Raw genomic sequence first — 26,907 nt, 5'->3', positions numbered from 1 at the left:
TATAATTCAGTGGAAGAGAAATTTTTATTGATTATAATTAATTTTAAGTACTTTTAATTATTTTTTTTCTAAACATAAGATGCAACTGTTGCAATGACTTTTCTTATTTAATTATGTGAAACACATGTGTTCCATAAATAGTTCCATCACGTTCTTACGAAGACATTTATACTTAATGATAAGAGGATTTCTCAAAGTGGTAAAAATGACTTCCAAAGCAAACATGTTCAACGATAATTTTATCGTACATTCCCTTTCGAACTTGTCTCGCGATATCAGCTTGAATGACAAAAATAGTTTTGATTGGATTATAAGAATGCAGTTGTTAAGTGCAACTGAATTGAATTGAGCAAATGTTGATAAGGCAATCATTGGTGAGATTATAAAAGACTGACCTTGACATCCTTCGTATCTGGTCTGGGTCAAAATATTTAAATGTAAGATATGTAGATGTATCTGATTCAGCGTTTAAAATTAATGACCAATCATGGGAGGATGTATAGGGTGTTCCATTAGAAAATGTCAGCTAATGCATCGCGTACAGTGAATTGCAAAAGTATTCTTATCCTCTCAATTAATTCGCGGACGCCGAGCCATGGGAAGCGCTTTAATTTTCATTTAATTATTTTATGATTAAATAATGTTCATATTAGATTAAATAGAAGTATTTAAAAATATGATATGAACTATTTAACATTACAAATACATAGCAAGCCATCAAAGTATCTTAATTTAATTATTTTAAAACATGTAACTGTGTTACTAATAAAAATAATGATTGAATAGGTATGGAAAAGGAATCAAATTATCCTAAACTTTATTTGCAAATTAAGATTCATGCACTACGAACGATATTCCTAAAATTCAAATTTGAAAATGTGAAACACTTCGCACTGCAACAGTCTAACGCAAGTTGATGGTAATAGCAGATTGCTTCGATTTATTACCAATAACAGACGAAGGCGTCATTATAAAGCCTTTGCGGGCGTCACGTGCTGATTATAAGGTGCATAATTAAATCGCCTATAAGAAGCAATTTAAATTAACAATTTTTTTAATTCGATCCCATCGCCATCTCTACAAAAACGGCGCAAACTACTCGACGAGTTTCCTTAACCTTGCTTAAACTGACAACGTTTTTCCAAACTTATGTTGTATTATAGAGTATTATTTAAAAGAAATCATCCATAATAGATTATCTAATGTTAAATTCATAAATTTTTCTAACTGGTAAATTACAAAATCAAGATATAATGTCGATGCTCGCAGAACGTCGTCAAAAACAGAAGTGGACACTGAACCCTCGAGGAAAGCAGTGGAGCGAGGGTATATTAATATTTGAATTTATTCTTGTTAATTGAATGAAACGTTGCATATTATTAAAATTTATTGTTCATTTTTTAGATGGAGAGAAATTTGGGCAGAAAATGCTGGAGAAAATGGGTTGGACAAGTGGCAAAGGACTCGGAGCAAATGAACAGGGTATGACGGAGCACGTACGCGTGTCTGTTAAAAATGATAAATCAGGTAAGAATGTTTAAATAAAATTAACAAATTATCATTTCAAAGTCGTAACTATATTTCAAATAGATTCCACTGACATACATTGTTTTTAAGGTATTGGTTTCAAACAAGATGCTTTAGAAGAAGCATGGACAGAACATCAAGAGAGCTTTAATGACTTCTTACAAAAGCTTCAGACAGAACAAAGTGAGACTATAGTACAAATAGAAGAAGTTAATACTGAACTAAGTGGAAAGTCATTAGAGTTGAAGTCTAAGCACAGCCGTGCTCGTGTACAGTAAGTATTCTATTTCATTTGTTTATGTAGAATTATTATTAATTAATATTCTTATTAGCTATCAAAAATTCACGAGGGGAAAGGATGTAAATAAGTATAGTTCGAAAGATTTAGCAAATATATTTGGTCAGAAAGAAATAAACATGAATAAGGGATGTAAAGAAACAAATACAGAAGAAGAAAGCTCTGTTGCGATTAATACTCCGGAAAATAACAACGGTGTTATTGTAATAAACGGCGGTAGTATGACCGATTATTTTATGAAAAAGGGTAAAGATATTTCTTTAATGTCTAAACGAAAAAAGAAGCCAGAATCCAATTTGGAAAGTGAACCTGAGTATGCAGGGTTTGGTTTCGCATCGCCCTTCGGCAAAGCGCAATCTCGTAATGAAGAAAATAAAGAAATGAAAAATTCAAGTAATTATGCTTTTGAAAATCCTTGCATGGAACTAAATAGCCCTGAGAATATTTCAAATTCCACCGAGGTTGGATCCCTCAAAAAAAGAAAGTCTATTGATGAGACTGAACCAAGTTTAAATCAGAGTATTAAAAAATTTAAAGATGATAATGTAAGTAGCGTACAGTACGAAAATGGTATTGTAAATGCTGCCTTGAATCTGGATTCTCAATCAGAGGATGTTTATAATGGACAAGAATTTGAAGTATCTAGGGTACAGTTCGGTCTTGCAAACTCGGCCTTAGATTTAAGCGATGAAGTTGAAAAGAAAAGGGTAACATTTAACGATCACGTGGAATACAGTACTGATTCTATAAAGAAAAAGAAAGGCCGAACAAAATTGGATAAATTTGAAGTTGAGAACAAGAAAGCCAAGAAGAAGAAGAAGAAGAAACAGGAAGATGTTAAAAATTCTGTATCATTTGGCTTTACTAATGAAGCTTTAGACGCTGAAGACAAACCTGAGGAGATAAATGACAATGAAATCAATGAACGTAAAAGTAAGAAATCTAAAAAAAGGAAAGAAAGTCGTCGATCTAATTTGGAAACAATAGTAGAAGCACCAGAAGAAGATAAAGAAATTTATGAAGAGGGGATAGAAAATAAAAATATTAATACAGATGAAAATATATTGGAGATTCAGGAAAATGTGTCGCATAAGAAATCAAAGAAGAAAAAGCGAAAAGAAGAAGTGAAAGAAATTAGCACCGATGATAGAACGAATGTAGAAGAAATTATAGAAACAAATTTACAGCCTGAGAAAGGGGAATGTGAACTCCAAAAAGATCAGGGCAATATTTCTAAAGAAAAGAAGAAGTCGAAGAAGAAGAAAAAGGAACGTGTCGACCCAGATATCCAACATGAAGATGTCTCTGAAACTAATATAAAAGCTAGTGATGAAATAGGCGACGATAACGAAAAAACGGAAGAAGAAGCTGTAAAAGTTAAAAAGAATAAAAAGAAAAAGAAGGATGCAAGTGTGATGGATTCTAATATAGAAGTAGAAAATGTAGAAAAAGAGAAAGAAAATATGGATAATATACATGAAAATACGTTCGAAGCAGAGAAAGAAAAAGAAACGAATTCCATAGATGAAGCTACTATAAATGAAGCTGTAGATAATAATAATTTTACACACAGTACAGGGTTTACACAGAGGAATCATGTATATCAAAAAAATCCTGCAGAAAAAAATACATCTGCAAGAGATAGAAATAATAAAAATAATAAAACGTTTAAAACTGTATCTAGTCCTTGGCGCGAGAAAACTACAATGTCAAAGAAAATATTAAGATCTCTTTTTTATAGGACTTCTGAAGCTCAATTCCCAGGCGCTAATATGTCTGAAATAAAGGGGTATGGAGTAAATATACAGTAAATTTATAAAATACTCGATATATTTCCAGCGTTTTATATATGTATATATAATCTGAATCATAATTTTGTATAATTATATACAATGCTTTAAACGATATTTATTATTAAATAATAATCTATATTCTGTAAGAACACAGAATCCTTTTATTTATTTTTTTCCGAGTGAAAGATCCGTTGTAAACATTGAAGGTAATAAAATGTGTTTACAACTTCAATGTTGTAATTATTTCTCGAAGTATATTTACATAGTTAAACAATGGCGAACAATGGTCACCATTACATAATAACATTAAGCAAGATTATCTTCTATTTTTTGAATTTCTTTTATTTCTGAAAACTTATTTTTAATCTTGTTCACGTTTTCTATTTCTTCATCACTTAATTCAACCACACGATTGGGTATACATGTATTTTCTATTGAAATAATAGAATAACCCAAACTCATCAATCGAGTTTTAGTCTTGTCAGGGAAAAGGAACTCGCTTCTGAACTACAACAGCAATAATCCATGATAAAGATTTTCTCATGGAAACTAAAAAAATGATGAGTTCATTATCACTACCTTATAATATGTTTTATCATTATCTTTTAATTCCTCTACATCCTCTGCTTCAGCTTCTATTGCATCTTCCATTGCTTGATCATAATTACAATCTTTTATGGCTGTGATATAACTTGCACAGTCAAACATTGATAATGCTGAATCTACATTTTGAGCACTGTGTATATGCATTTTATACAAGGATATTTTAATAAATTTGTATCAAGTAATAAATTTTAAAAGGCCAAATGCATACTTACTTAAATTTTTTGTATATAGTTCTCAGATTTATTCTTACAGCAGGATAATTATTAGATGCAATATGGAGGATTAATGTACATCCTGGGGGAATTCGAACAGGTACTATATGGGTTTGAGCAGCTTGCTCAGGATTCCTTATTTTTTCTAGAAATGAATTTAAAGTGCTAGTTGGCATGTTAGCTTTTTTTTGCTTCATCAATTAAATTTGCTAATCTAGAGTTCTTTATTGGATCTACTTCACCAACTTCTGTAAATTTTAAATTTTATTGTTAGATACAAAGTAAATACAATTTATTTAAAATGTCATATACACGTAGACAGTTTAACTTATTATACTTTTTTTGTTGTGTTTGATATCTATTACCTTTTACTGCAATCATCATCTTAGAAATTATAGATTTGAACACTTTTGATCTTGCAGCATCTTGTTCTTGTTTAGTATGTTTAATATTTTGCCATTTGCTATGCCCTGCATATTTTCTCGTTTCATTAATAACAAAATTCTTATGTATACAGTAAAATAAAGTGTTTATTCGATGTCTCATTATAAAAGCTATCAACTATTAGATAGGTTCAATAGGTTATAATCTATAAGTTTATATATAATGGAACGAGTTTTGTCTTTTTTGAGACGGTGATGCCATCTAACGATACGTGTACGGTGCTAACTCTAAAATTGGTCAATGCACTGACAAGAAGCTGCCATCCTATAAAGTGATTGTTTTTTCAACTTAATTAAGATTATTTATTTGCGAGTTAAAATTTCCATCCACTCTTCAATTCCCGTGCTTCGGCTATTCTTATTATATTTGTTAATACATTACAGGTAAATGTCTCTACATATTTGAAACAATACTTTGTCAAATATTTTTTAGCAGAATCAGTGCAGTGTAAAGTGTTATTAAAGTAATATTTTCCTTTATTTATTACATAATTACAATAATATAAAAGATAATACGAGATGGGTGTTACTAAAAAAATACATTATTCGAATTTTTCTTTGGTATTTATCATATCAACGTTTCCATTACGATTAGGATTAAAGTTTCGAAGCAATTCAAAACTTCTACCAACGGCTGTGATTGGTCGTCCATCATGGCGTTCTCCCATTTCGACCAATCAGGTTCGTTGTTAAAGGGCGAGGTACGCGGAGTGTGGTGCAGTGCATCAGTCCTTTTCGAAGCTTCGTCCGTTTGGCACGTGTCTGCAACAGGTAAGATTAAATTATCTTCAAATACTAAATTAAATTGTCTTTCGAGTGTTGAAACTACCAAAAACAGAAAGAATAGTCGAAGAGAAACCTAGATTCCTGATTTTTGACATTAGTCCGGCGTTTCCCTCAAAAATACGTGAGCTCAAAATTTTTGCTCTTGCCGCGAATTCACAATGAGATTGGAACAGCAGAATCTGAATTATTTGCCCTTTATATCAATAATTTCTTCAACATTATTGCATTTCTTCATGTTTTTATTACATTTCTTCCGTAATTTATTGTTATAAATTGTTATAATTAATCTCCCCGTTGTTGACTATTCTGCCGACATAGATGTGAATTAAAATATTATTTTCCTCATTTATTCTGTTTTTATATCGATAATTTCTTAAATACCATTGATATCTTATGTTATTTTCTACTTTATTTTCTCTATTTTGGTGTTTTAAGTTGAGAAAAGTAATCTTAACTTTATTTCAATATGGCGTCGATAATCTTTAATACCTTCTAGCGGGAAATTCAAATGTCTTACTTCTTCTAGCCATGATTCAAGTATTCTGAAGTATATGTATATGTGAAAAACTGTTTTCTATTTTATTACAGAATTACATTCGAATGAAGAATAAAATATCATAAGAGGACTATTAAATGAATCTTCCATAAAATAAACGTAAGTTTTATTATGAGACTACTAGTAGTATCTCGCCGGTGTCGCTTAAATTAAAAGTTCGCTTTTTGACCGCTAGGTGTTTTCACTTATTACAGTTTCGATCATAGCTAAAAGATGGCGTTACAGTGAAAGCGAAAGCCTCCGCGAAAGACCGGGAATTCATTTATTAATTAATCACAACACATTACCTACATCTTCTTAAATTTATTACACTAGATATTTGTTTATAACTTTTATTTAAGATATGCTTTTAAATATTCAAGTCATCATAAAATATCCCAAGATCTTACAAATTATTTCAAATTACATTAGAAAGATAAATGATAGAAATAATATAAATAACAAAGTTATGAATTGTTCTGAAGGAACTAAATACGTCGCATTGATTTTGTTTCGCGGATTTAATTAAACGTCCTTTGATCGAATTTAAATAAAAGAGTTAAAATCGAGGGTCGTTTCGTACAAGTCCAATAATCATGAACGCTTTAGAAATATCGACATGCACGGTCAGAGAGGAAGAAAACAGATAATAGCGCGGGAGGAGAAATCTCACTCCCACATGAACGATTTATTTCGTTGATAAGGAAGCAGCAACTTCCGGAACTACTATTTTGTATGTGTCAATTCTTCCTGTCTCGTCGATTGCATGGAAAGCCATTTCTGAATTTCTTTCTTGACATTTCTATTCGGAGACAATTTTCAAGGTGCCTTTTCGAACAGTTCATAGCATTTTAATAAAATAATATGATTTATAAATATTTCTAGGAAATAACATTCAATATTCTTGTTAAAATGATAAAATTATATTCTACACCTTTATATAAATTATTGATATATTTGTTCGATTGTTTCAGGGTCACGTTCAACCTGTTAACCACGCCGATCGTGCCCTTCCTTTAAGTCAACCAAAATAACGTCCAAGTATCGTCGAAGTAGCAGCAGAAGTTTCAGTCTGGAATTTCTCGGTTATTCCCAGGACGAATCCCGATTCCAACGGATATCGAGACCCAGAGGAATCAAGGCGGAAGTAGCGAGAGAACAAGGAGTCAGAGGGTGAGTGGCTAAGCATTATCGTCGGTTACGTAGCTATATCCTGTAACGCACGAACGACTCTAAAATTGCGCTCACCTCTTGCGTCCTTCCGCTTCTACCTTCTCGAGCACTCGAGCAACATCGTGAACCATTCAATCTTAAACCATCGTCTGCGCCGTCCTTTTTTTCAGACAGTCATTTCGTACAATACAATAGCAATTTCCGTTTGACAAATCGGTAAAGTCTGGATTATCCTTCGTAGCAAAAACAAGTTGTAACTTGGAGAAGAAAATGTTTCGTTTCGAAATTCTTGGAAGTTGAATATTTTTGCTTATCTTTGACGTTCATCCGCTTATGATGATTGCGTACAGTGTACACGGAGATACACGTAAGATTTTGTCTCGAGGACACACACATTTAAGTTTGTACAAAATATTTTTCTCCGTTTTTGTCATCTTTGTCTTAGAACGATCTGTAAAACTACTGGGTTATACAGGAACGGGATGTTCGAAAAATAGGGAGGGAAAAGTTTCGGAACACGAACGAAGCAGGGTCACGGGGTAATATTTCCGTGAAAAATCGAATCGATGATCCGTGAACGTATTTCGTTCCTTGTGAAACGGGATACGGGTGGAAAAAGATAGAGAGAGGGACACCCAAGGGATCGGAAAAGCCCGTAGGAATCGCGTAGTCAGGGGTTTCCATACCGATGCATAAATATTGAATGGCACGGTTCGTCGAGTTTTCAAAAACTCGCAGTTATCCTCCTCAGTGAATCCTGCGAACTTTATCATTCGAAATAAAAGGATAATCATGGCTTAACTTCCGCGCGATTCGCCTTCAAATTTGTAGCTCGCGATAAAGTTATCTAAAGAATTATAGCATCGAATAAATGTAGGACGTGATTTCGCGAAAGAATTATTAAAATATCTACAAATGGAGCGTTATGAGTGATGACAATTCGAAATAGAACATCAAATAATCTCGTTAAAACAGCACGGAAATGACTCTTCATCTATTGTTATCGCTATTCTCTTTTCCTGGTGTCCCGTGTTATCTTAACTAAGAAACTTTATATCCGCTCCAATGTCTGTTCTATTCGCTGTTATTGAAAGCAAAAACGACAAACGTTTAAAAAAAGAGAAAAGAAAAAAAGCCATCGGTGTAGTTCAGGGCACGTCGTAAAACCAATTCGGTATGTTACACAAAATCGTTGTGTATTTTCCGTTAACAGTAGATTCCATGATAAAACATTCGAATCTCTCTAATCTCCCGCGTATCCGGTTGAAAATATCCGACTGATGAAAATGGAGGTAGACAGCGATAAAAATATTTTATGATACCGCGTTTCGTTTTACCGCACCGCATTCGAATACCAACCGACTTTTTATCGTGGACTTTTCATTTTCGACGTGGTGATTTTAAGCCGCTCCTTTGCGCGATTTATTTGTACTCTTTTGTAAGTACAAAAGCTAACTTCGTCAACGGCGGCATTCAAATTGATGCAGCTCGGCTATGATACATCGCGCTGTTAATTTACCCTTTGCGTGATAGAGACAGACAAGGGTTGCGAGGGAGAGAGGGAAATAAACCCCGTTAAGCCTATGAATGCTCGCCGAACGCCGATAACAGAATTACTGCTAAGGGCTGTTTACACCAGGGCTACTGCAACCGCGTCAGGCACGGCTAATTGTTTTAACCGGCCGTACTTAACTAACGTGGCTCAATAAGACCCGGATTTATGGACTCACCTATGGGGGTCATGGTGCAATCACGGTTTTAACGAACGTGTCACGATAACGTTGGACGGTGTTGCAAATAAAAATCAAAGACACGTTCTGTGCAAACTTTAGAGGAAAGGGTGCTATTTGGGGCTGTGTTTCCGAATGGCCCCCCCAAAATTGAAAACTCAGGTTTGGTGTATAACTTAAATTGAATACAAGAAACCGATTAAAGTTAGTTTCAGAGCTAGATGTCTTACCGTTTTCGAGATATCATGGTAAGGTTAGGCTAGGTTAGATTAGGTTCCGTGTATGCGCAGTATCGAATAGCGCATGCGTAGTCTCAAAATTGTACAAAAATTTCTTACACCGATATCTCAAAAACGGTCAGACATTGAGCTCTGAAACCAATTTTAATCAGTTTCTGGTAGTCAATTTAGGTTATATACCGAACCTAAGTTCTCAATTTTGGCCCCTTGAATAATTTTTATATCCTTTTATTATAGATAACTTTATCAATTTACTTCCATTTTAAACAAATTATGAATAAGATTCTTTGAGAGAATATAAAATTGGAGCTTGGAGTAGGAGGACAGATTACCACTCTGTCTTTTGCAATCTTTGACCCAGGTGATAAGTAAAAAGGGTAAAAATATAATGAAATGAGAAGTACATCTGAAGTATGGCTCAATTCACACTGATCATTAAAACTCGTAATCTTCTGTGCATACGACCGAACAATCTCGTCCACGTCGCACGATTGAATTAATGACGTCGTTAATGCGCAATTCAACAATAACGCGCATCGATCGTCGTGGAAATGCAATTATAGAGAGTGGTAGGTAGGCAGGTGGCAAGTAATCGGTGTGCAACTACCGATGAGTTGAAAAACGCAAAGGTAAGATTGGATCTGGACGTTGCGCCTCGAGTTGCGAGTTGGACGCTCGTAACTCGTATTCAACGAGACGAATAAAAATTGTACAATCGATAGCATCGACCGTAAATCGCAACATTCAGGTATTAAATAGTGAATGTTACGACTATTTCTTGCTGGATTCCCTAGAATCTTTATTTACTTCTGAACTTTCCAGTGAGAGTGTAAAATATTTCTAATTATTGATCCAAGTTCTTCTGAAATATTAACTGGTCAGACGAATGATAAATTGATCTTCTTTTATAAATAGACCAGGTTTCGTGGCTTTAATCAACTGGGTTCGTTAAAATTGCAAATAGTTTGCAGTCGGTCATTAATGAAAAGCCCGAGTTACAGACGGTAGTTACAAATTTCTAGAATTTCTAATCACAAGATAACGTTCAGTTGATTTTGCAAAATTAATTTTATAGAAAATACAACCAAGGATATGATAACAAATTTTCTTTATTTCATGCCCTGAGAATTATTTGCACAAAATTTCAATTGTTTCACGCCTTCGAGTTTTATCAAGGTACACAACCCCGTCAGTTTCTTGATTTTGAGGTTTTCAGCAAACGCTGACGTAGCAACTAGAGTAGCTTTAACTTTGAGGGCCTTCGATATCGCAATGGTGGGTCTTTGATTACGGAAGCAGTCTAGCAAATACATCTGTCTTTCTCTGTTCTGCTTCGGTAACGTTGCGTCTTCCTTCGCCGCAGCCTGTATATCTACTTTGAAAGACCACATCATAGGTGGCCAGGTCTCGGGGTTCGGCTTAATCACGACCCTGCAGCACGAGGTTATCCTAATTTCGTAGTGATTAAACGTTGCTGGCTTGTACCGGCACCAGGAGACGCGATACCCTCTAAAATTGAAGCTTCTTGCAAAATCGACTGTTCTAACTTGAAATTTTCCGAAATTAGAACACGATCTTGCCAGCGATAGCCTAGGGAATAATTCCTGATACGAATTTACAATTTCAAATTTATTCGAATGCATTAAAATTCGCTCCAGGTTAAAGATATAAAAACTCAGTATCTCATTAAAAACTCGTTATATCTTGTCTGACCGCAATTAATTTGTCGTCAGTATCCTCTATATATAGACTCAGACATCTACTTAATACCGAGCTACCAACTAGAGTACTCGGCGAGATCCTATATTATTCAAGCTGGTTATTGCAATTCTAGTTCTCTTCGGGTGAACGAAGAAACGAAAGCTCGTCGTAGAACGAGCGAATCGATCTTCCAGCGAGGTCAGAGCTCGCCTCGATATACCCTTACGTCGAAAGTCACGCCGTCAGAACGTGTACCTAATTAAAAGTTCGTACCACTTCCCTAGAACCTGGTGGCACGGTGTTACACCTATCGGCTGTCGTGTTCAAGCTAGTTTCCACGAAGAATTGTCATTCATTTTGCATCTAGATTTTATCCCCCAACCCGTATTTAAGATTGAAAATCTTGATAACAGTATTGGCTACAGTATTTCTGACTTTCTGTCACTTTCGTACAGGCCAAACGGTAAGAGTTATCGAGAAAATTCTTGCGCCATTGTCTTTAGTGGGTTAAAATCTGAACGAATGATCGAAGATCATTTTTTTTGCCATTTCCGGTCCGACCGGAAATGGCCGAAAAAGGATTGGCTCTAAAGCGAATCTCGCTCTAGTTCACTTTAGCTTGTTCCCCTGGTAGTTTCAAATATTTCTCAGCAACGAATAGTCTTGACGAATTTACCAATTTTTGGTATTGAATCGAAAAGGGCAATTTCGTTTCAGGGCAATTTCAATTTGTAAATTGTACATGTCACAAGGGATCCGTGATGTTTGACCGGGGCTTTTGAATTATAAAAATGACAGAGGTAGAAATATACGGGTCACGTATTCAGTGTCGTGTCGAGGCCATTCGGAACCTTTCTTCTTTCGATTTCACGTAGGAGCTTATTTCAGTTGAGAATAATACGAAGAACGTAACGAACCAGTTGGCCACGAAATGCGAGAGTCGTGCTCTTTTGAAAAATTGAAGGGTAATGCTTTATAAGGTAACAGCCAATGCATTCCCCTTCTCCTCTTATCCCACCCCTTTGCTTACTCCTTTCTTCATCCCTGTAGACTCTGAAAATCGGGTTTGCAATACAATGAGGGCTTTCAGGGGTAGCGTGCAATGTTGGCACTTGCCAACCGAACGATAAAGTTTCCTCTGAATTTCCCGCAACGCCCCTGGCAGGAGACGAGTTTACGTGGATTTGCTCCAATCAGAGTTTGTTACGTACACACACGGCGCGTAGTTACCAATGAAAATAACCGAATACGATGACGATTTCTGTAGCACCGAAACCTTACAAGGAGAGGGCCCTAAGTGTGACGCTGACTTTTTGATGAGTTTCTGCACAATGATAGAGCTTGAAAAACTGAAGCTAATGATACCCGGTTTTGGGCGTAGACGGTTATTAGTTTACGAGATATTTAATGTTAAAGTTATTACTATGCCTCAGACTATAAGCAGGGTAATAAATTTAACATTAAATATCTCGTAAACTAATAACCGTCTACGTCCAAAACCGGGTATCATTAGCTTCAGTTTTGCAAGCTCTATCATTGTGCAAAAGTTCATCAAAAAGTCAGCGTCACACTTGGAGCCCTCTCCTTGTAAGGTTTTGGTGTTACAAAAATCGTCATCGTACTCGGTTATTTATTACTATACCTCAGACTATAAGCAGGGTAATAAATTTAACATTAAATATCTCGTAAACTAATAACCGTCTACGTTCAAAACCGGGTATCATTAGCTTCAGTTTTGCAAGCTCTATCATTGTGCAAAAGCTCATCAAAAAGTCAACGTCACACCTGGTGTTAGCACCCTCTCCTTGTTAACTGACAATGAGTACCAAATTCTTACCCTAAACCCCTACTCAGTCAGCTATTATCATCTACATGTTACATTTTGGCCCTTTAAAATTATTTGTGATAATACTGATTCATTACGTAATTATAAAGTATATTTAATAAGGGGAAAAATTTCATTCAGAAGGAACATTTTGCAAAACAGTGTATATTGTTTGAATAATCTGTATTAGTTTCACAAAGAACAATAAACGGATTTCACAGCTGTACGATATCTCCAGTTCAGTTGTTTAAACAACAAATCCGATTAAATACCGAGAGCGAGGATTATGCATAGAACACGTACTCGTTCATTTGCATATGAATAACATTTGTAAACGATACACAACTGCTTTGAATATAATGAAGTTTACAATTCTAACGTGACCAATAGATTGCAAATTCCAGGATTTTCGTCGATAATTAATTTCCGTGAATATAATGTGATTTAATTGAATATAAAAATTTTTTATTCGGTAACAAGTTGTTCCAGTAGCAATTTCAAGAAAGTTCTTGAAAAAAGAACTTCATTCTCGTCGTGACAAGTTCGTAAAACTGTTTCTCAAAGCTATTACAACATTTCCCAACAAATTTCCCATGGAACTCAAAGGGCCGTGCCCTTCTGCTCGTCGATTTCGTTCGCAATCGGCAAACTTCTTCCGGCCACGGAATTAAATCACGAATCGCTCTGGACTGCAGTTGGAACAGAAAGTTCGAAGACCGAAAGAAATAACCTGGGAAGTACGGTGTAGCTTTGCCGCGTAATGTTAGCTGCGAACGATGCGAAAACTTGTACATCCTTGGCCACGGGGCTTTACTTTGAATTTCAATGCCCGATCCTTTGGGAATCACAAACGTTTCCGCGAAGACTAACCACTTTGACCGACGTTTCATTTTCCCGAGGGACATCTGTTCATCGTTGAACTTAAATCCTCCTCCTTTATACGCGCGTAATCCTTTGAATACGCATGAAAACGATGCCTGATCCGTTGAAAAGAGCTGCGCAGCTCAGCCGTGTGATTAAAACGCGTGCAACGTTTAAAGGCACGAATTATAATGGTAAATCATTTCTGACCTTATTTTTTTACCGTGGAAAGTTTCTATGGTTGGAAAGGTTCTTGTAAAAAAAACTGACATTAACACGTTGATCGCTATAGTGAAAATGAATATTTCTTATAATTATTAAAAATAGGAATGGCTCATTTTTTAAATTTCAAATGTCAAGCTTTTAATTTGCTGCTCTGCATTATTAATATAATAGCAATACTGTTTAAAATAATATTTTTCTACTGTTTTCTTTTAATTATTCGAACCTCGCGGCATTCAACGTATTGAAGTAATAATTAGGAATGGAAAAAAATGAGAAACTAGAAAATTGTTTTATAGGAAAATAATTGTTAAATGAGAGTGATTGATAACACTTTTATTAATCATTGAAAGCGCTACATATCGCAATACATTTTTCATAAAACTTTCAGTTGTATCGGAGGGAACAATTACTATTAGAATAACTTTCGTCACGAATTGGCTCGTGTAATTACAGAATTTACTTAGCTTGCACGGGTTGGTCCCAACGGATTTCAATATCTCACTCGGTCTTCCTTTCATTTTAGTAATCCCTTTTTTTCGTTTGTATAAGGAAATAAGAAACTAAAGGCAGAATTGAAGGCAACCGGTCGATCGTAGAGCGCAAATTGGACGTAATATTCGTGTATACACTTGAGTAACATTTATAATAGGATAAGCTATATAATAATTGGCACTTTAAACTAAAGATAGATCTTATATAATCAGATAAATGTGAAAATTGATTAGAAAGGTCAAAGGAAAAAAAAAAATAGAAAAATATATTGCAAAAAGAAGTAAAATGGTTGCAGGGATTAATAATTGGCACACTGGGCAGGGTGACGGAAGTATCAATAATAGAACTTAATTAAAAATGCCAAAATTAGTATAGCTTATCCTATATTTGGAAGCAACAATCAGGGCCGGCCCTGGGCTTAGGCAGACTAGGTGGCCACCTATGGCCCCCAAGGTCCAGGGATCCCATAAGACGATTTTTCGTTTACTTGAATATTAATCGATGTAAATGCGAATCTAAATTAGCTATACAAGCTTTAATGTTAATTTTATAAATTTTATTTGAGGTATATTTTTTATGTCATATATATGAACCCTCGGTCTCCGAAATCTGAGGGCCGGCCCTGGTAACAATTTACTTTCAATAATTCGTCTTCGACGTATCTTTTGATTCGTTATAGACACCGTTAAGGAACATCAACGTTCAGCGTACAATTAAGCAAGGCCCTTTCTAATTATATGTGTACAGTCAACAATCTAATTATTCCTCCTTTGGGATGAATTAAATTTGTACACACGATACATAGGCGAATACGGTGTAACTTCTCCGTCGCTGTCACCTTCGTCTCCCGTGGGATCATCTCTGTCCGGTTTCGAGGATCGATATATTTGACTTTTCTCGTACAATGGCACTGAAAGAAACGTGAAGTTTATTTTCATCGATTCGATTGAAATTTCCTGGTAAATAAACGTGAAACAACATTGTTGGGTTGCAGTATCGTGAAACGTATATCGAAGGTAAAAGATACTATCCGTATCTTTTTATTTTGTATCGATGACAATCTTGATATTTCTATCGAATGTGTGCACAAAATCGTGAAATTAATCTTCTTCGAATACAGAATTCTATCATGTTTCATATCACTACAGTATCTGAATATGTAGAATTTTTGAGGTACCATGTTCTAAAGGAATCATTTTTATTTTGTATCGATGATAATCTTGATATTTCTATCGAATGTTTGCACAAAATCGTGAAATTAATCTTCTTCGAATACAGAATTCTATCATGTTTCATATCACTACAGTATCTGAATATGTAGAATTTTTGAGGTACCATGTTCTAAAGGAATCATTTTTATTTTGTATCGATGATAATCTTGATATTTCTATCGAATGTTTGCACAAAATCGTGAAATTAATCTTCTTCGAATACAGAATTCTATCATGTTTCATATCACTACAGTATCTGAATATGTAGAATTTTTGAGGTACCATTTTCTAAATGAATCATTTTTATTTTTAGGTACTTTAATTGCAGTATTATTTTAGAAACACAACTTTTATTTGTTCCAATTGAAACATAAATATTCGAACACTTTCCTGACCAATTATATAAAAAACAAAACGTGTTCGTGTATTCCAGTTTCGGTTGAAACTGTTGATTACAGAAGGACAGGTGGAATATCCTGACAGAGCTTTCCAACTGTCCAGGAATATTTACATTCTCGGGAGAATAATGTAAATCGTCGACTAGTACTTTTCGCAAATACTCGTAATTAACATGTACCAACAGTAACGCCATTCTATACGTACGAGACAAACTCGGTTTTGCAGTTCTCTCTCTGTCCGCGTTTTTCAGCGAAGACGTGTCGTTGCCGTATTCATCCGTAGCCATTGTACGCAATGGTTGAAACTGCGAATCCTCCGTCACGTTGCCCGTTTTTTGCGGTGTCTCGTAAGTTTGAATCGGTATAGTGCCGATTACTATAGTCGTGCGTAGCTTCAAATTCTTCTGAAACATTCTGTAGTACCACTCGCTCACGTCTACGCAGGCTTCGACCTTTTGATTAAAATAAATATTACACGTAACGATAGGAAATTAATGATCTGGTAATTTAATTAATTAACAACGGTGAGCTGTGCAATTCTATTCTAATTCTAATATTTTTATAAATAAGACTTTTGCAATTATTAGAAAAAGGGTGTAAAACGTGTGCAAGACAAATCAGTGTGAATTTTTCTGAACTCAAGTAATCAAGCAATTATAATTGTAATTAATTCGGGTCCTTGGGTGCAGCTAAATTTAAAACAGTCTCACTTTAAGCGTATACAGAACGTCGATGATGTTGCAGTGGATCATCCCTGTGGGTGGTACTGCAGGAACGTCAAAAGTGACGTCGTACGTGTCAGAATTTCTACTAACAGGCTGTTCTACTTCAACTACGATCTCTTTGTGCTTACGAGACTTTTCCGAGGAATGATAAGTCACCACCTAAGAAAATACGGACCATTTAGAAATACCGACAACAGGGATTCGTTAAAAAGAAACCTATTCGGAGCATGACCCAGAAAGTTTTACCGCATCATGCTGCGTCTTCTCCGCGAAGATCTCGAAATTTTAATCTTCGTAAGATCTAACAAACTACGAAAACATTTTGGGACATGCCAGGATACCTAACGATAAAGAGAATCATGCAAACTTTCTATCTTTTAAATCCTCATAAAAATGGAGTTACTTTTTTCAAAACGATTCTGATTTTCTTAAGTACGACTGTGGATTGGTTGTCCATGTTTATCCTTATGGGTATAGTTTGACCAGGAACGTAACCGTGTACCGGAAGTATCATGGACATACTGAGAGCTTCCGTCTGACCCATGTATACCTTAGATTGTTGAACGCTTATAGGCAACTGAAAGGATCGTTAATTTCGTATGAATTTATCGAAGGCAGGAAGATTAAAATGGCAAAAAAAGGAATCACGCTATGAAAGCAATATCGTCGTTAGATTTCTACTCACAGGAGCGAGGCGATCTCGATTAAGGTCAAGAATGGGCGCCACCGTGAATGGAATAATATTGGTGGAAAACCGATAAATGGTCGTTACGTCCAACAATGCCCTAATCGAGTACCGTACACGTCCGTATCGGCCCTCGAAACTGCACGGCAGATTCTCCGGAAGCGTCAGGCTGAACGGATAGACGCCGCCAGTTATCATAGACTTTTCTTTGCCATCTAACCGTGACGAGAATATCTGTTAATCCGACATTCGGCTTTCGTGTAGTAATCGCCGGTTAACTCGTATGTACTTACCACCGACGAGATAAGTTTCCACGTGAAGGTAATTCTCGAACGCCGAAAACTTACGTCGTATGCCGGCTGATCGATCCGTGAAATACACCTGAGCCTCACCTTTGCATTTAAGCCTAATTCCTAAGGTGTGAAAAAGGTGTAAGCTTACGGAAAATCGATTGATTTTAAATCACACTCGATTTAAGGAGGGAACCTGGTTTAGGACGCCGATATTGGGCAATTTTTTTTTTTAATTTTAAATCATAGTAATTAATTTAAGAACTTTTTAGCTGTTTTATTCGGGATAAAAACTTATAAAACAAATTTTTTTTATTAGAATATAATCATGTTATATAATAGAAATATCGTTCACTGCGTACACGATGGCGGCCATTCTTTTTATTTGAAACATATAAACCAAAGAAATTTTTAAATTTTACTAACTTACCTTCTATTTGAACTAAAAAAAATATTAAAAAGTCGAAAATTGACAAATTTATTCAATATTGAAGAAAAATTCCATTTTTTACTCACAAAATTGAACGATGATTTGCAAAAAAATAGTTGTTTAACATAACTTTTTATACAGTGTTTTTAGTTTAAATAGAAGCTATACTAATAAGCTTTAAAATAAGCCCCGGTTCATTAAAATCCGTTGATTAGAATTTGTTTAATCACGTTTAAATTTTTCTTAAAACACACCTGCCTCGTGTCTTCGAATTTCGACCTGAAACTTTGGCAAAATATTTTCAAATGTGCCTACTATCGATTAATACGACTTCCAAAAAATCGATTTTTTTCACCCTCTAAACCAGGTCCCTCCTTAATAGCTTTCGAGCCGTTTAAATATATTTCTAGACGCATTTCTTTTATTTTTATTTTCTCTACAATGTTTATCGCAATACCAAAATCACGCGGTATATGGCCCGGTTGCGTGTGCATGGCGATAATAAACTTTTTAGGTCACCCGTTATGCAACACGATCGATGGTACGTTTCGCAGGCGTTCGACTCGAACAGAAGAGGGATTTTTGTGATTGCGATGCGACAGCAGGAGTAAACATCGCGAGAATAAATATAAAGTTGCTCGTGCCTCGTTACAACAAGCCAATCTAATATCTCCTCGATTTTCCGTGTCGCTGTTGTTTCCGAACAGCCAAGAGATAGCACGGTACAATACTCTGATTGTGACCGAGTGAAACTTAAAACCAATCGTCCTGTCGCGGAAAATTTATCCGGTAGTATAATTCGTGTTTCGCGAGTAATTGAGCAATTTCATTTGCGCAATTATTTTCTGCGCTATCATTAAAGTATAAAGATTCTCATTAACGAGAAGCTTACCCAAAGCGTTCATAGGTTCGTCCAAATCTAGATGAACATTTCCCGAAATGTGCTGTCCACTGTAATAAACCTGCTGAGGATGATCGAACACGATGTCGATGCGTTGAAATCCCATGCTAATCGCAAGAAAGAGTCTCGATAAAACGATTCTATCGTTGACAACTTGATCTTATACCTTTTCGATAAGGTTGCAACGATCGATTGATCGGCTTCAGTATCCTTCGCCTCCTCCATCCTGTGACACGTGTACAGGGATCCTCTGAAGCAACTTCGAACGCATCCAAATGTCCGGTGAAATTTACGAAGACACTTTTATAGACACCGTTATCATCGCGTTTATCGTAGATACAAATCACAGAAATATAAAGGACACACCTTCGATACGATTACACTTTCCGTTCACGAGCGTGTCACACGTCACATCCAGGGCAACCTTCATCCCCGACGAATGGTTCCGAATTGTCTGAAGGGAATTCGGAATTGCACGCGAAGATGCGATCGAGGAAGAAGTGGAGCGTACATGCCCAGTTATCTTGTCTAGGACGAAGTGAGATGTTTGTTGACAAGATACCAAAATTGCAGCGGACTCCTGGAAGCGTGGTCGACGCATGCGTCAGTCGGTTCGCCAATATCGGTGGCGACATTCTGTCGTGTTAGTGGAGAACAACCTTTGCTCTTTCACCTCCTCTGGCCCGGATAATCGAAGGACTCTCGTTCAGGCTGGGAACCCTTCCTCACAGGTGGATGCATGCCGCAGTGGCGTAACTCGGAATTAAGGACGGGCAGCGCGTAATAAGGGCGCCCGTATCGACCAATTGAGAATCACCAGGGGTAACTCGCACCGTTTAAATTTTGCCGCATCGCTGACACTTTTCTGCTGTCAGTGATGCGCTCCTATCTCCCCCGCGGAGATATCGCGCGAAAAACTGCCAAGTGCTGACTCCATTGTATTCCAGCTCGATGGTACCTAGTTAAAAAGATCCGGGGATTCTTTCGATCGATCAACAGTGTATTCTTCGAGGTGTGCCTTTCTTTTTTTCGTTTTCAGTAGCTTATTCGAAGAAAGATATAATCTCAAACTTAGCAGAGAACAGAGTTGTTCAGTTACCATTCTGAAAAGTTTACTATCTCCGCTAATGATGGAACATCGTATTTACAGAGAAAAAACTTCTGCTTCGGAAAGTGTACTAAAAGTTTTTTAGTTACGAAAGGTTTTTAATCCTTTAACTGTGGGTGTGGTATATAAACATGTTAATTTTTGGTAATATCAAATAGCAGCTATGGCTTGTATACCACTAAAATAAAAATAAAATAAATCTTTTAAAATAGAATATCACTTTAGTAATATAATTTAAAATTAGAATGTAATCGGCTGTGCTAAAAGTACCTGCAGTTAAAGGGTTAACGTTGAAGTACCGACAGAGGGTATAGTGAAATTTCACGCCATATAAGAGAGACATTTTTATTGATATAATGTGGAGAAAAATTCGAGGGCCTTGTTAAAAATTGCGACGCGAACTGAATTTATGACACGACCGTGACCTCTTCGTCGAAATTCGCGTTAAGAATTTACATATTCTCCCATCTCCTTATTTCAATGTAATTTTCCTCTATCCTGCTCTTTTTTCCCGTTAGTTTTACATAAATGGGAGAAATTTGAAATTCCACCGTTGAGAGGCGGAAAGACATCTCTGAAAATCCCTTTGACTTCCTTTCCTCGGGATCCTAATTAATGCATCGTAAATTCGAGCGAACTTTGTACCTTTGGACAAGGACTATGATATCGCGGTATAATTTTCCAAATTAAGAACGCGTGCAGTGTGTCTGCACTGCACATCTGCAAGCCGTATGCAGAAAATTCGTGCGAGACGTGTTGAAAATTCAGGAAACCGGCCAAAAGATCCTCATTAACGTTCTCTCTACTTTCGGTTGTAGACTTTCAAACAAGATCTTGTGATCTGGCTATGATACTCTATTCAATTCTTTAGAACTAGAAGTAATTCAACTTTCAAACAAAGATTCTCAGCTTGTACGTTGCGATCTACGTAAGGGTTGTCGCGTTTGTTCCAATTGCAATTATTTTTAGACTTTGATGAAATATCCTTGCACCGGATGTCCAGAACATTCACTTTCACAGCGAAAGTACCGCGAGTGACAGTGCATAACCGACTGTGTACTTTAAACAGGAAATTAAACCGCGACTACTAATTGCGAAACGCGCCAACTAGCACATAAACCCATATAATTATCGGTATGTTCTTGCGGTTACCGTTGATCAACGTATAAAGTTTCATGCGTAAAATAGCCTTCCTTTTTTAATATTTTCCTAATCATTTGATCATTACAGTAAACGAAGTTTTTCTAGAAGACTTACTTAACACGTTGGCTACCGTATGAGTCATCGATGATTAATATTTCGAATTATATTATCAAATTAGAAGCTTAAATTTAGAAATTAACACGTTGAACGTCATAAGGGTCACCGGTGATCGGCCCCGAAACTTACACACGCCTAAATAATTAAAAGAAAACAATAGAGAAAAATTATTTTAAGTAATATTGTTAAGGTACAAATAACGTGAAATGGCAAATAGAAAATTAATTATTACTATTCTTAGTAATTAGAGCTTTAATTTCACTGTGGCGTTCAACGTGTTAATCGACTTAATTTGTAATAATAATTTTTTTAAGCGTCTAAAGATACATAGTGCCATTTTTACTATGCTAGTCTATCTACCAACGGGAACTAGGCTTTAGGGTTGCAAGCTAACAGAGCTTGTGATTAAAAAAGAAAAAAAGGGATAAAAGAAGGTGGTTCGGTGTAAATTCAACTCGTTACGCACGAATGGCCCCGTAACGTCATCGAGTACCTTCTTGCACCCGGTATCTGGCTTGTATCTATGTAGCATGGTAACCAGATATTCCGGAGAATTAATTACATACGGTCTAGCAACGACCGGTATAACCGCGATAGAGGCGACTTTAATTAGCGATCTCGCTCTCGACATTTCTTTTCGAAGACGGTAAATCAAGCTCGGTAGGCTCCTCGTCTTACACGTAACAAGAAAATTTCACAATAATGCACGGTCATCGATCGTCGGCTACTATCATTTGAATGGATCGTAAAGGGTTGGGAGGGACTTCCATTTGCCGACGTATCGTACACATCGCAATAACTCTTCCACTTTCTGCTTCGCTCATTGTGCACCGTTAAAGAAACCGCAGCGAACGAATGCGCTCTGATTCTAGATCGAATTTCAACCGGCTCGTGTACACGTTGATTTAATGCGAGTGCGAATCTCAGGTATTCGATGTACCAGCCTATCCCGTCCAACGTTGTTACACACTCTGTAACACAAGATAGTGGGACGTGATATCTCTGTGAAAACGAATTCTTCCTAAAAAAATTTATACCCACGAAGTGGTTTATGCAATTGGGACGTGTTTAATTTTAAATCTGGTAAGAGATAAAAGAGAAAAATTCATTTTCTGCATAAGTGCAACGGTGAGGCTGAAAAATGCAAATGCACTGAAATTGCATATATTTTTTTTTTGCACTCGTATTAATTCTTTGGAATATTTAAAAAATTTGAAAGTATGATGTTTCGTACAAAAATTTGAATATATTATTTTTCATTCTTCACACATTTTACCAATTTAAAAGTAGATAATATTCAACGCCGGTGGTTCTAGTATTAACTATGCATTTCGATTTACATATTTTATTCGTTCTAATACTGGCTCAAAGGTATCGCCGCTTTTTCGTCTAATGACAAAAATCCCTTTGATGTTCACGTTCGTTATACATTCGCTTTGTATTCGACGAATCCTCTCAAATGTCCCTTATCAACTGTTACGGAGGAAGATGATGTTAATCCTGGCTAATATTGCCTAGTCTCGTCACGATAGATATTTCAGTCTAAAGGTAAAGCTTCCATCTCGTATTATTAATGCGAACGTGATGGTCAAAGTACCGGTAATAGGAAATTCTCGTTGGATATATCTTCATGGGATTAAAATGGAATTACCCATTCCTCCGGTAACGATTGATCCCAAAGCATCGATAAAATGTGCATAAAATATTTCAATAAGGAAATATCATTCTCGTCTGCTAGCATCAATGCATGTTTACGATTCATTCATTGAAATTGTATGTCTGTTTTTCAAATTTTATTCTGGAAATCATCCAAAGACATTACATCTATCATTTACTGATAGTCTTCCTTAGTAGTTTTCATTTTATGATTTGACTTATCTTCTGGAAGGAGTTCAATCCATTTTTACTTTACCAGTTCCGTAAGAAACGATGTACTTTATTTTGTCGACTAAGGGTTGAAGTTTGATAAATTCTTGAGAAAAACAAGTGGAAAGGACGATTGATTGTCTTACAAACCGTAAGTGGAACAAGATCTCAAATAAAAACTGAATCAATAGATACTCGAGGAGAGACCATTAACCAAAGAAATAGATCATTGTTATTGTTTGATTGAGAAGTATCAGCAAAATATTCTGTTCCCAACGGAACCTTTATTGAGAACCAGGAATGTGTTAATCAACATTATTTACCCTCTAACAACCTTCTTCACCTTCCGTCATTAATCAATCTCTGCAATGATGAACGAAAAAGTTTATTCATAATTGCACATCGATCATTTTCCTATGAATCCTTTTCCAATGAATCATTTTCCATGGGAAGACGAGGATAAGAGGTCATCGCACATGATATCATAAGTTGCTTCGATTTTCTTACGTGCACTCACGACCTTCGATTTTTTTTTTTCTTTCTTTATCAGAACCGAACGCTTCTTGGACACTCTGGATGGGGTGTAGTCAGGGCACAGGGGTGATTTATGGCTTTAGAGCAGGAAGAGGTCCTTCGGGATAGGAGGTAGGGTAAAACAAGAAACACGAGCTAGGGTAATAATAGTTTCTTGCAGTTCCACGGCAGTGGACACGGGGAAAGGGTAATCCCGGTGTCACCATAAATTCCAATGATAATAATTACCGCGCCTCTTCACCCGCCTCTTTCTCTGACAAGCCTTACGACTATGCTCGCGTTGTGGCATAATTTTTGTCCGTGTGCAACAATGTGTATCAGAACGGAAACTGAATGTTTTGTTGTAATTGCTCTGTGGGGGGACGTTTTTCCTGTGGTTGGATTAAATGATTAGAGAAGAAGCAGTGGTTTTAACGAGCAAGTTATTTAATATCATTGAAAAAAAATTCAGAGTGAAAATCTGCATCGGTTGGTACATTCAAAAATGCAGGCTTCCAGGAAAATGCAACCGATGCACCGATGCACAAAAATGCATACACTTAAATCCAGCGCATGCTATGGTGTTTTTCAATCAACCTGCAAATTACATAATCAATATTTCTTTAAACGAAGTATACCCTTTCGAAGGGTCGACGTAGAGATAATAATAATGCAGAACGACCCACTTTAATCTAAAATTGGACGTATATCCGCAAGCATTTAAATACCGAAGGGATTAAAGCAGGTGGACACAATGAATAAAATAGAATTCTATTAAAAACTAGTATGTAGAAAGAACAATTTTATTATACTTAAACAAATTCTCCTCGTTCATTCAAAAAAAAAAAAATATTTACAACCAACAAATACAAGCTAGACTGATACAAAAGAACTCAAAATAGAAATCTAGCTGTATGTTTTTTTTGAAAAAAACTTTTGAAAAGCTACAAAATTTCGAGTATTTTTGATTCGCCTCGTTGTACCAACGTAACAACCACAAATCAATGCATCCTGGCGGAAACGTAAATTACGTTTCGAAGGGACGAAACGTTCTAATTCGGTCAGGCCTCTCTGCTCTGCGCCGAGGTTCGCGGTACAGCTGGTAAATGGAGTTAGTTTCCGGAATACCTGGATGCTTCACGCACTAACGAGTTCCTGATGTTCCACGTGCCGCAATCTCGGACCACAGCTTCGTTAGACGGAGATAAAGGGTTGCAGCAACCGACTGCAGCGATCGTCTGGAAATTACACCTAAGTGCCACTTCAGAGTCCGTCAGAAATTGTGCACCCTTGTTAATTCCCCGACAAACATACGTGTCCTTGCTTTATCGAATTCTGAGCATCGTCATTTGGTTCTTCGAATTCGAACGCGCTACCATGCAATTTGATAAACGACAATATTCATCAAGAAAGGAATGAAATGTAACAAGTTCTACAGATGCTTTCGTGAAAACAGAGTTCGATACATTTATTGAATGACATGAGATGCGTATTATTGTTCATTGAAGAACACTCGGTACCTACATACGTCTCTGAATGTCCTATTACTAATACATGAAGATTACGCGCTATTGTCTCGGTCTAATAGCTGCATGTTGACACAATTAATAATACGTCACCCGTGCTAGAACGTGTTGGGTGGCTGTCAGCGATGTTCCACGGTGCATCAGTTGCCTGGTTACCCTGTAAACTACATTACCTGATTAAACTAAAGATCGACGTGCGAGGGTTGTAACAGTTTAGGATTGAATGTCATGTTCAGTCGGGCATGTCTGTTAAAGTTTGTGACATTATAATGATGGTTAGCTGTCAGGGCCGGCCCTGAGATTTCGGGGGTCCGAGGCGAACTCCGAGTATCTCAAATAAAATTTATAAAATTAACATTAAAGCTTGTATAACTAATTTAGAATTGCATTTACATCGATTAATATTCAAGTAAACGCAAAATCGTATTATGGGGGCCCTGGATCTTGGGGGGCCCTAGGCGACCGCCTAGTCTGCTTAGGCCCAGGGCCGGCCCTGTTAGCTGTATTAATTTTTATGGCAATTAGCCATTAATGATGGTCTCGTGTAGCCACTTTGCGTCATCAAAACTGCATCTAATGCACCTATTGCAACGAGTTCGTTTCATCAGGTTCGCCCAAAACCAATAACACTTCAAAGGATCCCAGTGCTTCTGACACTAATGGCCAACGATCAGGATTCACTGACTTATCCGAACGCACCGGTAACGAGAGAGAAAGCGATGGAAAATTTATGCACCATCTATACGGGATTGTAAGGTTGGAAGTGGTGCTCAAGAGACGGCAAATAAATTTCATGCCGAGGAGAGAAGCGAATACAAAGTTGGCCGGTACTAGTTTCACGGGACGATAGTTCCGCGAGTAAAAGCATGTCGTATTTAAGGGATATACGTATATATGCGACTCTGTGTCCACAACGAAACCATCAGAAACTCGGTCAAGAAGCATCGAGGAAAACACTCGGTTACGCTCGCGTTGTGAAACGAGCTTGAGTAGGAGAGAAGTGGGTACTTTAGACTCGTTTAGGTTCCTCAACGTTGCTCCCTTGCTCGTAATATCCCTCCACGTCACTAGGATATCCACGCGAAGTCGTAACGGTGAGCTTTCGTGCAGAGTACCATCTTATTTTTCGACCGTGATCGTACGCTTCATTAAATTTATTCGAGTATCCCCGCGGATTTTAAAACAATTTTTTCCGCGAGCAGCTTTCAGAAAACAAACAGGGCAAACCTAGCGCGAATCGTCAACGATATTTTCACTAGCATTACTATCGTAAACGTAATTGAAGTCTGCATCGCAATATATTAATTAAAGTTGAACGATTTCCATTTGCCACGGTTATCAGTGCAGAAATGCTATTTTCAACTTCTACCACATTATTCTACAAACGAAGTACAGAGAACATGATGCACGTTACAATTGTCCCAAGTAATTATCTCGTTCCATTCGTGTGCCAACGAGCGAGGGTGTACACGGGGTCGGGGTGTTAACGAACCGGACAATGAGTAGTCACGGTTCGTTAGATACTCAACAACCAAATAATTAGCAAGT

The 26,907-nt window shown here is 36.6% G+C and overlaps 3 protein-coding genes across 4 annotated transcripts; 1 reads left to right on the top strand and 2 right to left on the bottom strand.

Moving 5' to 3' along the window:
- Positions 1 to 1,073: 1,073 nt before the first annotated feature.
- Positions 1,074 to 3,850, top strand: LOC114875916 (TNF receptor-associated factor family protein DDB_G0272098-like). Its single transcript, XM_029186764.2, has 4 exons — positions 1,074 to 1,326; positions 1,405 to 1,527; positions 1,618 to 1,801; positions 1,860 to 3,850. Exons 1-4 carry the CDS (start codon positions 1,254 to 1,256, stop codon positions 3,634 to 3,636), a joined length of 2,157 nt encoding a protein of 718 aa, XP_029042597.2. The 5' UTR covers positions 1,074 to 1,253; the 3' UTR covers positions 3,637 to 3,850.
- Positions 3,851 to 3,908: 58 nt separating this feature from the next.
- Positions 3,909 to 5,144, bottom strand: LOC114875918 (translational activator of cytochrome c oxidase 1). The gene is given in 5 exon segments (XM_029186768.2): positions 3,909 to 4,125; positions 4,198 to 4,354; positions 4,437 to 4,624; positions 4,626 to 4,684; positions 4,802 to 5,144. Coding segments are annotated over 5 exon segments (786 nt in total). The 5' UTR covers positions 4,983 to 5,144; the 3' UTR covers positions 3,909 to 3,924.
- Positions 5,145 to 14,311: 9,167 nt separating this feature from the next.
- Positions 14,312 to 19,663, bottom strand: LOC114875901 (arrestin domain-containing protein 17-like). Of its 2 annotated transcripts, XM_029186734.2 has the most exons (8): positions 19,253 to 19,663; positions 19,078 to 19,193; positions 17,759 to 17,878; positions 17,466 to 17,680; positions 17,184 to 17,357; positions 16,766 to 16,939; positions 16,261 to 16,507; positions 14,312 to 15,356 (listed from the first exon to the last, which is right to left on the bottom strand). In XM_029186734.2, exons 1-8 carry the CDS (start codon positions 19,309 to 19,311, stop codon positions 15,202 to 15,204), a joined length of 1,260 nt encoding a protein of 419 aa, XP_029042567.1. In that variant the 5' UTR covers positions 19,312 to 19,663; the 3' UTR covers positions 14,312 to 15,201. The 2 variants fall into 2 exon arrangements, with proteins under 2 accessions (XP_029042567.1, XP_029042568.1); XM_029186735.2 differs by lacking the exon at positions 16,766 to 16,939.
- Positions 19,664 to 26,907: the final 7,244 nt, after the last annotated feature.

The sequence above is a fragment of the Osmia bicornis genome, chromosome 14 (genome assembly GCF_907164935.1).
Source record: "Osmia bicornis bicornis chromosome 14, iOsmBic2.1, whole genome shotgun sequence".
Lineage (NCBI taxonomy): Eukaryota > Metazoa > Arthropoda > Insecta > Hymenoptera > Megachilidae > Osmia > Osmia bicornis.
Note: the sequence above shows the minus strand (reverse complement) of the source record. Positions and strands in the feature narration are given on the sequence as shown.